At 39.2% G+C, this 12,405-nt stretch overlaps 1 gene segment (V, D, J or C); it reads right to left on the reverse strand.

The window, feature by feature from the left end:
• Window positions 1-6,385: 6,385 nt before the first annotated feature.
• Window positions 6,386-7,352, reverse strand: LOC131920021 (T cell receptor alpha variable 22-like). The segment is given in 2 exon segments: window positions 6,386-7,127; window positions 7,301-7,352. Coding segments are annotated over 2 exon segments (522 nt in total).
• Between the last annotated feature and the right edge of the window lie 5,053 nt (window positions 7,353-12,405).

Below are 12,405 nucleotides of genomic sequence, written 5' to 3' on the forward strand. Positions count from 1 at the left end.
TGTTCTTCCAATTAAATTAAGATCCAGTGTAGATTATGATGATTTCCAGGTCAGCTATAGCTACTAGGGTGTTGTTCTTTCTCAGTAACAATTCTACCTCTTGAGTCATCCACTCAGCCTTAAGAAAAAAGCTGGGCTTCTGTCCTAAGCCTGCACAATCAGCACAAGGAAGTGAATCCTCTGCATACTCCCCAGCAGCTGAGATCTACTACCACCTTGTGGTTGTACCAGTGAGGCTGCTGCTTAAGTGTTCTCTGACCTGTGAGGGACTCAGACACATGAAACAGCAATATGTTATATCAAGTGTATTCTACTACTGAGGTATTAAGAATGGTATTTTATACACTAGTGAGGCTGTTTATGAGATTTAAATCTAACACAGCATATGTATAATGTTTCATATAAAATGTATATATAATATTTTCATATATAAATTCATATGTAATATATTCATGTATGTGTGTGTGTAACAACATTTCTTCTGTCTAGAACTGTATTTACTAATCCACTCCCATATCCCAGAATGCTCAGATCATTTATCAAGCAACTCTTTCTTTTTTGAAGACACACACTTAAATCAATAATTGTCCTGGAGAGTTATGGCATTCAGGAAAAGGCTTTTTCAGGTCTCTCATGGGCTTTCAGTGGCAATGTTATTCCACTTCAGTGAGTTCTTGTTGACAATGCAGATATGATGTCTTTATGCGTGCATCTTTCCTTCCAGAGAAGTTGACCTGGAATCAAAAATACACACAGCTACTCTTAGGAACATTCTCAGATGTGGGGATGTCACCATCCATGTTACTCACTCCCACAGCATCTACACTGAATCACTGATAGAAGAGCAGTGATGGATTCCCTGGAGAATCTACCAAACCTTGCAATAAACCCATCTCTCCTCCTTCCTGTGGACCCTTCCAGCACCCCTGTTCTAGTCCATTGCCTTTCCTTCCTGTCAACTGTGAACAAGCCACAAACATTGTGTAACTGTGAACCCAGTGTACACACAGGCTTGGGAAGCAGAAGGCCGTCTTTACTGTCCTTCCTGTCTTCCATTTCAGTTCCCCTGGTGCCATCTCCAGCCCTGTAACAGACCACTCACCTGTCATCTCACTCTTCCTCCATTCACTGAGACTCAGCAGACCCTTGCTGCATTTCCTTTCCTAACTCACTCATACTGTTTTGTGTCACATGACAGTAGAGACATTCCACCTGAGAGCCTGGTGGCATAAAAAATAATAAAATACCCTTGATCAACTCTAATCCTGTAAATGAAAAACTTGTATAATAACAATTTTAAAACACTGAAGAAGGAAATAGAAGATATCAGATAATGAAAAGACCCCCCATGTTCATGAATTATTAGGATTAATACAGTGAAAGTCACCACCTTCCCAAAACATTTGACAGATTCAGTGCAATCTTTGTCAATTCAAACACAATTCTTCACAGTAATAGAAAATTAAAAACAAAAATTTCAGCTTTATATGGAAACACACACTACTTAGGATAGATTAAAACATGAATAATAAAAGAACTGCTTAATGTATCACCACCTCAGATTTCAAGTTGTGCTGCAGAGTAATAGTCAGAAAAACAGGATGGTATTTGCATAAATAAATTGACATGCTCATCAGTGGATTAGAATCAAAGACCCAGACATAAGTCCACACACCTATGAACACCTGGTTTGATCAAGAGGCCCAAAATACCACACACCAGCAAAAAGACAGCATCTTCAACAGATGGCTGTGGTCAAATTGAATGGCTACATGTAAAAGAATATAAACAGAATAATTTTTACTGCCCTGTACAAAACTCAAGTCCAAATGCACCAAGGACAAGAACATCCATCCAGATACTCTGAATCTAATAAATAGAAATGGGGAATAATGTTGAACTCATTGGTACAGGAAGAGACTTTTTGAACAGGATACTAATAGCACAGTCACTGTATTGCCAGTACATTCTCATCAGGACCACCAGCCCTCAAATAATGATACAGAGTCTTATTATTAATTATGAAAGATTGGCTTCAGCTTAGGCTTGTTCTTAACTAGTTCTTATAACTGAAATTAACCCATGTTTTTTAATCTATGTTCTTCCATGTGGCTTGTTACCTCATCTCCATACTGGCCATCCTGTTTCCTCCAACTCTGGCTGCTGACCCTGTCTTTCTTCTTCCAGAAGTTCACTCTCTGCCTGGAAGTTATGCCTGTTCTCTCCTGCCTAGCTATTGACTGTTTAGCTTTATATTACACATATAGACATAATGTTATTATGAATACTACAATGAATATCAAATAGCAAGTGTCTCTGTAACAGAATATAGAGTCCTATATGCATATTCACCAGTATGCTGGTGAAGATGTAGTTTAAGGGGAACACTCATCCATTGCAGTTGAGAGTGCAAACTTTACTCACTATGGACATAAGTATGGTGGTTCTTCAGAAAGACGGGAATAGATCTACCTCAAGATTCAGCTAGATCACTTTTGGACATATACTCATAGGACTCTATATTCTGTTACAGAGACACTTGCTCATTGATATTCATTGTAGTATTCATAATAACAAAAATTGCAAGCAGTCTAGATGTCCATCAAGAGATGGATAGATAATGGAAATGTGGGACATTTCTACAATGAAATATCACTCATCTATTAAGCTATGAAATTCACAGGTAAATTTATGGAGCTATAAAAAATAATCTTGAGTGAGGTAACCACAACTACAAACAACAAATATAGTATGTATTCTCTGACATTTGGATTCTAGCTTTTAAGCCTTCAATAGGCTTTCCACAATCTGTATACCTGCAGAAGTAAGGGATAGAGTAGGAGAGAAGGAAGGATTTCCTGAATAGGTGAAAAATAGAATAGCTAGTAAAGAGATGGGCTTGGAGGGGTGGAATAGAAAGATTAAACAGAAAGGAGGAGGGAACAGAAAATAAGGGAGGAGATATATAGAGAGAAAGCACAAACAGCACATTCTGAGAGGTTGTATAGAAACCTACTACAGGAGAATATTATATATATATACATACATACATACATATATATTCCTAATATAATATATATTATATTCTTAATATAATGCACATGTATTATATAAATCAATGAAATAACCAAATAACAGGGAAACAAAGCACCAACTAGACATTTCCTACAACAAGTGAAAACTCCAGTGCCAAGAAAGGTGTCATCTGAGTTGTTGGCCAAAGGGGACCCATGGAAATTTTCAACAACTCAGGTTATTACCAAGACCATTGGTTGCTCTCCACAAACTGATGGTAAAGTACTGTTGTTGTAAACAATATCTACAAATCTCATTGAACATGAAGAAATTGAGCTGGTTCCTAAATAAATCATTTACTCCTATGAACTTGTGTTCATGGTTTAGGAAGATACTCTGAATGCTACCATAGGAGAAAGGTAAACACCAACCCAGCTATAAATCCTTTGATCTACAATGGTGAACTCCATACATGATACACTGGTATGATAATGGCACAAGTAATATTGGAGTGACCAACTACATTCTTAATGGGCTTAAGACCCACTCCATGAGATGGAATCCATGCATGCCTGATACTGCTCTTGTAGCCAAGAACTTGAGACTAGATAGGCTGTGGACTTAAGGGAAAACCAAATATCATTTTTCTCCTAAACATACATAGCAACATAATGACTTATAATGACTTTCTGCTATACCCATAGATCAATGTTTTGTTCAGCCATCATCAGGGAAGCTTCTACTTGCAGTAGATGGGAACAAACACATAGATTCACAATTCCTCAAGTGGAAAATATACAGAGAACAGAGAATGAGAGACCTTGTCTCCGTTAAACTTCTTCCCTCAGGATTCTGGGAATATTATAGAAGAAGAAGCAGAAAATGTCTAAGAGCCAGTGGCGATGGAAGGCACTAAGAAAATAATGCCCTCCAGTTGCAATAAGACTGGCTCACATTTGAACTCATAGATGGTGACAACACAGAAAGTCTCACACAGGTCCTATGCAGATGTAGTCCCAGTGCTGAGAAGGGGAAGTGGACATCATCCCCCATACCTAACCAAGAAGTTATATCCTGAATGTAGCCATTATGAGATCATTAGTTTTGCTCCTTGTGAGCTGTCTGTTTTTTCTTTATGGTTCTTAGCTGTTCTTTTGCAGAGCTGTCAGCTTAAGACATGCTGGGATCAAGAAAAATGGGCCTTGGTGGTTCGTGTTCCTGGAGTTGTGAACATACCAGTGGATGCCCACACGCTCCAGAAGAGAATTTGACATTGCTGCTGCTGTTGTTTCTGTTACAGCAGTGGCAGCCACCACTGCTACTGTTTCTGGAATTACCATTTCATAATTGGTTACTACAGCTAGCACAGTGGAGACCCTGGCAACAAAAGTAGCTACAACAGTTAGTTAATCTTTCATTCTATTGGGCATGATAAATTTAATTCAATAGTTATATACATTTCGATTGACTTTGAAAATTATAAATTTATAAACTCAATTTCCATTTGCTTTTGGGATACCATCTTATAAGGACTCCAATTTGCAGTAAAGCTCATTAAGGAAGGGAATGGCTCAGTTGCCTTTAGCCTACTGGCTATGGGTGGGTTAGGACTTCTGTTGGTCTTTTCTGTGTCGAACACACAGATTGCAAGCCCAGCGCCACTTTGAGATCTTTGGCAGCAGTTAACTGCAGCTCACACACGATTGAGCCTGTATGATAATGAGTATTCAGAGATGGGTAATACCTGGGGGCTGCTCACCAACCTAAGACAGAATGCCTGTGTGGCCTGGGCAGGCGTCTCCATGATGGGTAAGGTGACCTGTTGACATCCTATGAAACCTAAGTCTGAAGCTCATTTTTTATTAAAAGGGGGACCTGTAGGGTCCTGGCCCCCATTTTGGGTAACTAATGACTTGCTTACTGACTTTGACCTTGATGTCCTCTCTGTACTAATTCCCTGCCAGGTTCCACCCTCCTGAATGCTTAAGGGAAGTTCCTTGTCTGTGTATCCTGCATATTGGGCATTAACAGCTTAGATGTAAGCCTGTATTTAAGACCTGCTCCCTCCTTCAATAAATGACATTTGGCATTAAAAAGAAAAGAAAAGAAAAAGAAAACTGCTCAAAAGCAGAAATTTAGTTTTTACCAACAGCATTTCACTGGGTATACAAATCACACTTTAGGGTAGGCCTGGCAAATGAACTCAGTTGTATTTTTTGTTCTTTTGCTTAGTTTTAGGTCTCTTAATGCTTCATGTGGGTCACTATTTAGCACATTTGTCCTTGTTTATATCATTTCCAATTTTGTGGATTTATATTTTTTATGTGTACATACGTCTTTGCATATATATGAGCTTCTCATGCTTTTTATTTCTTTTTTTTGTCTGTTTTATTTTGGTTTGTTTGTTCATTTCTCTGTTTTCTAAAAAGAAAGTGTGGAGTTAGATATGTGCAGAGGTAAGAACATGCCTATAAAGGTACAAGAAGCTTACAGAACAAATCGATTGGACCAGAAGAGAAAGTTCCCTTGACACCTAATAATCACACACTAAACACACAGAACAAGAAAAGAATATTAAAAGCACAAAAGAAAAAGGCCAAGTAACATACAAAGGCAGACCAAGTAGAATTACACCCTATCAATAATTCCTACTGTAGAAGCTGTCACTTCTAATGTCTCCACTTCCAGACATGCTCACAAAAATGTTATTGACAATCAGGAAATGTTTATAATCTGAGAAGCTCAGATAATCTATAAATGAAACAGATGTACTTGCAATGGAGATGAAGGTGAATGAATCACAAATGGTCAGTGAATTTGTGAAGCTCTAGAAAGTAAATGTTTTAGCCAATCTACTCACTGTTGTAACCACTCAGTTGCTGTTTCAATGTGAAAACACAATGGACAGACAAACTGTGAATGAGTGAGCATGGCTGCTTTCCAGTTCCTTACAGAGACAAATGGCAGGACAGAGTTTTTCAACTGAGGAATATAATCAGTCAACCCTTGGGAAACAGCAGTTGTATGGACATTTAATTATTATATAATGAATTAGTCCCCTATTGTGTGACCTTTAGGAGGGTTCCATTTTACTTTTGAAAGCATTGTTTTAATGAAAGCAATGATTTATGCATGTATATTACATTATAGACGTGTAAATATTTTGATAGAATTAATTGCTGCAAATATTATTGTGATATAAATTGCAAATATATTTCTCTAGTTTGTCATTTATCTTTTGGCTCTGATCATTTTTATGTGAAATATTTGTTTTATATTGAATAATTGAATGCATTATATTTTTTAAATTATCAAGATATTATAGAAATGTCATAATTTAATAATAATATTTGTTCATCTTGCCTTTTACAACTTAATCTATCAGATCTTCAAATTTAATTCTTTTATCAACTTCATATGGAACAGATGAGCTGGAAATGTTTGTATCATGCTCTCTAAACAAAGGATGAAAACAGTTGCTTTAAACTTTCAACTTTGAGAAATGATCCAAATAATTCTGGAATGTGTAAGAGAAGTTTATATTTCATGACATTAGCACAAGCGTTTGATAAATAAAGTGTTCATTTTAGTCACACTGGCTGACGTTTCTGAACATTTAAACTTCTCCAAGTCAGTGCTATATTAATCTGAATTTAGCCATGAATTTCTGCTGTGGTAATTTTGGGTTTCCTCAGAACTTCTCTGTAATTGGTGGAGATCTGATAAAGACACAGCTGTGAAAAGCCTCATGCAGAGTCTCCCTGTGTGAGGGCAGTAGCTGCACACACAGCTGCAGTTTAGGGCCAGGCTGCAGGCTTGCTGGGAGCACTGTGCATCAGCAGCACAGAGATAGGTGCCTGAGTCCTCCAGCTGGGCATCCCTGATGTGTAGGGTGCTGTAGCGCTCCTTGGAGTTGAATGTTGACTTTAACCTCCCATTCTCCTTTGTTCCTGGAGTCAGGTAAAAAAGATTGATGAGGCTGCCCCTGGGATTCTGTCGGAACCACTGCACAGTTGTCAGGGTTTCAGAAAAACTGCATCTCAGGGCAGAACTGGTTCCCTCATGGAGACTCAGGGCTGGAGGACTCTGCTCCACCTCAACTCCTCTCACCCCTGTTGGGAAACAAAAGCAAACCAGAATCAGTGAGGGGTTTTCAACAACACCTGTCTAATGTCCCAGGAGACACCATGAGGATGACTGCACAGGAACTTTGGGTTGGCTCATCGCCCTCCATCACTGACATTTCTGGAGAATCCCTAAAGCAACTTAGATGAGAACAACTCACAGCAAATCTGCACCCACAGAATCCCCAGCACAGCTCCCAGTTTCCTCTCCATGGCCCCTGTCCAATTGCTGGGGTGTCTTCTCTCCAGCTCTGAGGGGTAGTGTCAATTCTTATGCCCAGACACACTTGTGCTTACATACAAAAGTTTCTTTCCAAATTGCTGAATGTTCTCTTTCATCTGAACAAGAAACTCCACCCACCTTTACCTCAAGACTCTGCATAATAACTGCTCCAAAGCTATGGAGAACAATATGCAGACCCCAGAACACTATATTTCTAAGGTAACATTTCATATAAGGGGAGTTTGGGGAAAAATGTGTGAGGGGGGAAGTTCATAAACGCAGAACACTGGTGTGAAAACTGATGGCTCCAGTGGGTTAGAAGAGCGTTGCAGAATCCTAGCAAGATTTGTTAGCCTTTTTTTAAAAAAGAATTTCATACAATATATTCTAATCACGATCTCCCATGTCCAAACTCCTCCCAGAATAACCCCAAATCCACAAGTGTTAGTAGAATGAAGATCATGTCAGAAGTGTCGGATTTACAAGTGCATCTAGAAGATGGAAGCAGTTAGTCATATTGAAGTTGAGTTTGAAGGAAGCACATAAAAAATAAAGACAGGTAATTACTGCTGGCTTTCAGCTTACTGTAGTGGTTTGCAGAGCCCAGCATGGATGAAATTTAGGGGGACCATGTTGCTTGGAGCTCTGCAGCTCTCTTGTCAGTGGTGGAATGCAGGAGGATTCTCTGCTTCTCTATGTTGATAGAATACAATTTTCTTAGTTGGAGAACATCAGAAACACACTTGAGTTATAAATATCATAACCCTAATAAAGAATAATGAAAAATTAGCTAGGTGACGACTCAGTGTTTAAAATTCCTTGGCACACCACAGGAAGTCCTGAGTTCAGATTTCCAGAACTCATGTGAGACTGGACGTGGCAGCATATGTCAATAGTCCTATTTCTTCTCGAGCAGCTGTTCTCATCCTATTGCTTGTGACCCCTTCAAGTTCCAAATGACCCTTTTACAGGGGTCTCCTAAGGCCATCAGAATTATCAGATATTTACACTGCAAATCATAAAAGTACAAAAATTACAGTTATGAAGTGGCAATGAAAATAATTTTGTGGTTGATGGTCACTACAACACCAGGAACTCTATTAAAGGTCCATAGCATCAGGAAGATTGAGAACCACTGTTCTAGAGCAAGAGTTGATCCAATTTGTTCTGTCCGTACACTCCTTGGTGTGGGCCTATCCACTCGAATGTGGTTGACCTATGAACAGCCAATTCCATAATGAAAACTGAGCTGGTTGTGGTCATACACACTTTTAATCCCAGCACTCAGGAGGCAGAGGCAGGTGGATCTCTATAAATTCTAGGCCAGACAGGGCTGCACAGTGAAGGCCTGTCTCAGAAATGAAGAAAGGAAGGAAAGAAGGAAGGAAGTAATGAAAGAAGGAAGAGAGAGAGAGAGAGAGAGAGAGAGAGAGAGAGAGAGAGAGAGAGAGAGAGAAAGAGAAGGGAGGGAGGGAGGAAGGAAGGAAGGAAGGGAGGGAGGAAGGAAGGAAGGAAAAAAGGAAGGAAGGAAGGAAGAGAAAATTGACCACCCCCTTTACCCCAGAAGCCATAGTCCAGAAAAGAAAGTCTCAGAATCTCCTTTAGTTTTGATAAGTGGTTTTACCATGTACACAATCATTAGTGGACAGTATTTTTCTCTTCTATCTCTTTAGACATTACATCTTGCCAACTTCAGGCTGATACAGTTTCAGATGAGAAATTATTGATCTTGCTAAAGAAACCTTGTTGACCACTCTTTTGAGCAGTTTTCTAGACTCTTGTCTTTTCTTCAGCAATGACATTCCACAGATGCTCAATGCCGGTTTCATTGCCACTGTCCTCTTGGTTCACACTGAGCTTTTTGGACATGTGCCTTTTTGTCTTCCATCAAGTTTGGAAAGATTTGTAGTCACTGTTTCTTCACCTATTCCTCCTTGCCTCCAGTCTTTCTTCTAGAATATTAATATTGATGTCTCTATTTGAGAAAATGTTCTCTGGGTCTCTTAAATTCTGTTCATTTTCTTCTTGTGTTTTTTTTTTCTTCCTTATCAGACTGGGTCATGTCAATTGACCTTCAATTTTTAGAACTGTTTATCTTGTGTGATAAAATATGTTATTAAATCCTTCTAGTGCATTTTTAAGTCACTTCCTCCACAAACAGATTTCAATTCCTCTGTAGAGTCCTGGGTTACATGAAATACAGGCAAGCCCTTTAGGTCACTCCTTCAGGGAGGCATCTGTCAGGCCAAAGCAATCCAGCACTGCTCTTTGATAATAAGGTCCACTTTGTTTCTACCAACACCAAAACACTGCACATGTCCAATGCTACTATTTAAGGGCTGTCTGAGGCAAGAGGATGAGGGAGGGTGTATGGGGAGAGACAGCTAAGTTAAATCCTATTTGTGAAGTATTATAGAGACTCAATACAGTAGAAATTTCCTTAAAATATATAGATATATGAAGGTGATCTAGGGAGAAATTGACAAACAATGGCGCGGGGGGGGGGGAGTCCCAACTGGCCATCTCTTGTCATCAGGTGAAGCTTTCAGTACTGTGATAGGGTTACATCTATGTTCATCAATGCTCAATTCACAATAGCTAGAAAATGGATTCAAAATGGATGTTCCTCAACAACTATGGATAAGAAAAATAAGGGATAGGTAGGTAGGTAGGTAGATAGATAGATAGATTGATTGATTGATAGATAGAGAGATAGATATAGACAGATAGCAGATGATAGGTGATAGAGAGTTTGAATGAATTTACTCCACTTGGAGGTATAATGTTCTCCCCAAGAGTCACAAACTATCTAACAAAGCCCCAGTGCTAAGCACTGGAAACTTTCCTTTGTGATGTTAGTCAGAGAAGTCAAAGAGACTCCCAAATTAACATGCTTTATTGCCATTGTCACTGATTGCCTCCCAGAACCTGAAGGTAAGAGCCTATTGTTTAAGACAGTACACACTTGAGATTTAAGATTTGGGAGAATCAAGTTGGGGCCCGTCCTTGAAATCTCTTCTGTAAGAATTATCTATCACAATATCCAAAGGCGCTGTTCATGCTTCTGAAGGACAAAAGTAATCAAAAGTCCTACTTGTGTATACTGTGTATGAACCACAAAAAATGACTAGCTTTATACAATGTACATCTTGGTAGCTACCAACATCTGTCTAGATGGACTTAAAGCCTATTCAATAGAAAGAAATCCACGCCTAGTATCCAAACCTAGCTCACTTACAAATGGCCAATGAGGCCATGAACCCTAGAAGTGAACATACTAATGTCACTTCCCTAAATCAGTATAATTTCTAACAAAATTCTAAATGTTGATCATTATACACACAGATAAGTGTAGCTCTTACCCCTCATCAAAGGAGCTTCATTTTGCAGCAAACAAAAGAGACTGTTACACATGTCTAAAACAGGTCAAAGTGCAGACCACAACTGACCATAGAGTGTTCTACAATCCAACCCCTAAACTCAAGGCTCAAGAAACATTGAGAAAGGAGAGGATGAAAGACTTAAAGAGCCAGAGGACCGGCATATCTGCTGTGAGACTGTGTCTTCTGTATAGGATAGGGAGCTACACCCAAGAAATCACAAAAAATGTGATTAAACTAAACAAGACCTGCAAAATGACAGTGCCAACTGACATGTCAGCATAGATATGGGAAATCTCATAAGGTCCCACTCCTGGATGAAGAGATGCAGACAATTAATGACTGCTGAGATGGGGAGAATCAGCATTCTCCATGAGTAAGACTTCTAATAAGTTATCCAATCACAAGAGTTTACCCTAAATACATACACATAGGAGCAATACTAAATGGACTAAGCAAGATGTATTTGTGTGTGTGTGTGTGTGTGTGTGTGTGTGTGTGTGTGTATGAAACAGTAATTAAATAAGAGGACATGAGTTTGAGATGGAGTAAGGAAAACATGGGAGGAGATGAAGAGGGAAGGTGAAGTAGAAATTATGTAAGTATGGTACACCTGTATGAAATTCTCAAAAATGTTTGAATTAGAAATAATGATTAGTCTTTGTAAAAGGCTAACATATGAAAGAAAGAAGAATGGATGCCTTTCCTCACCTGGACCTCATCTAACTTGGATTGTGCAAAAATGCTCAGGCAAAATGCATAACAGAGATGGGGATTCTATGGGTCTTATGAAGAACTATACACAATGTGGTCAGATGTTTTTGGACTCTATCCTGCTGTGGGATGTTCTGTATGGCAAATGTGTTGCTAATTAGTCGATAAATAAAACACTGATTGGCCATTGGCTAGGCAGGAAGTGTAGGCGGGACAAGGAGGAGAATAAAGCTGGGAAGTGGAAGGCTGAGTCAGAGAGACACTGCCAGCCTCCACGATGAGAAACAGCATGTGAAGATGCCGGTAAGCCACGAGCCATGTGGCAAGGTATAGATTAATGGAAATGGATTAATTTAAGCTGTAAGAACAGTTAGCAAGAAGCCTGCCACAGCCATACAGTTTGTAACCAATATAAGTCTCTGTGTTTACTTGGTTGGGTCTGAGTGGCTGTGGGACTGGCAGGTGATAGAGATTTGTCCTGACTATGGGCCAGGCAGGAAAACTCTAGCTACACTATCCTAAGCTCATTAGCCCACACCCATTCTTAGGAGAGTTTTTCCTTCTTAATAAGCTATTTCTGTTTCCATTTTTAAGCATGTATTTCTGGTGCAATCCTTTTCCTGGGACACAAGAGTGTGGTACTGGCTGCCCTCTGCATACAGATCTGTGTCTGAGCACTCCTGAGCTTATTTCCTTGACATTCTGAGCTTTCTCACTGTTTCTCTGACCTCTGTGGTGAACTGAAAAGGCTAACATTTTCTCCATCTCCTCACCTCATGGCGACTGCCAGGATATTCTGCTTTCCTATACTGTTGTTTGTCTCTCAAAATCTATTAAAATTGTCCTCAAACTTTGTTTTCAGACTGTTTCAAAATTGTCTTTCTAATGAGACTAGTAAGCCAAAAATGGAAATTCAGTTCCCTAGTACAGTGTTTAAAAGACTGTTCTG

The sequence above is a fragment of the Peromyscus eremicus genome, chromosome 9, assembly GCF_949786415.1.
Source record: "Peromyscus eremicus chromosome 9, PerEre_H2_v1, whole genome shotgun sequence".
NCBI classification, from domain to species: domain Eukaryota; kingdom Metazoa; phylum Chordata; class Mammalia; order Rodentia; family Cricetidae; genus Peromyscus; species Peromyscus eremicus.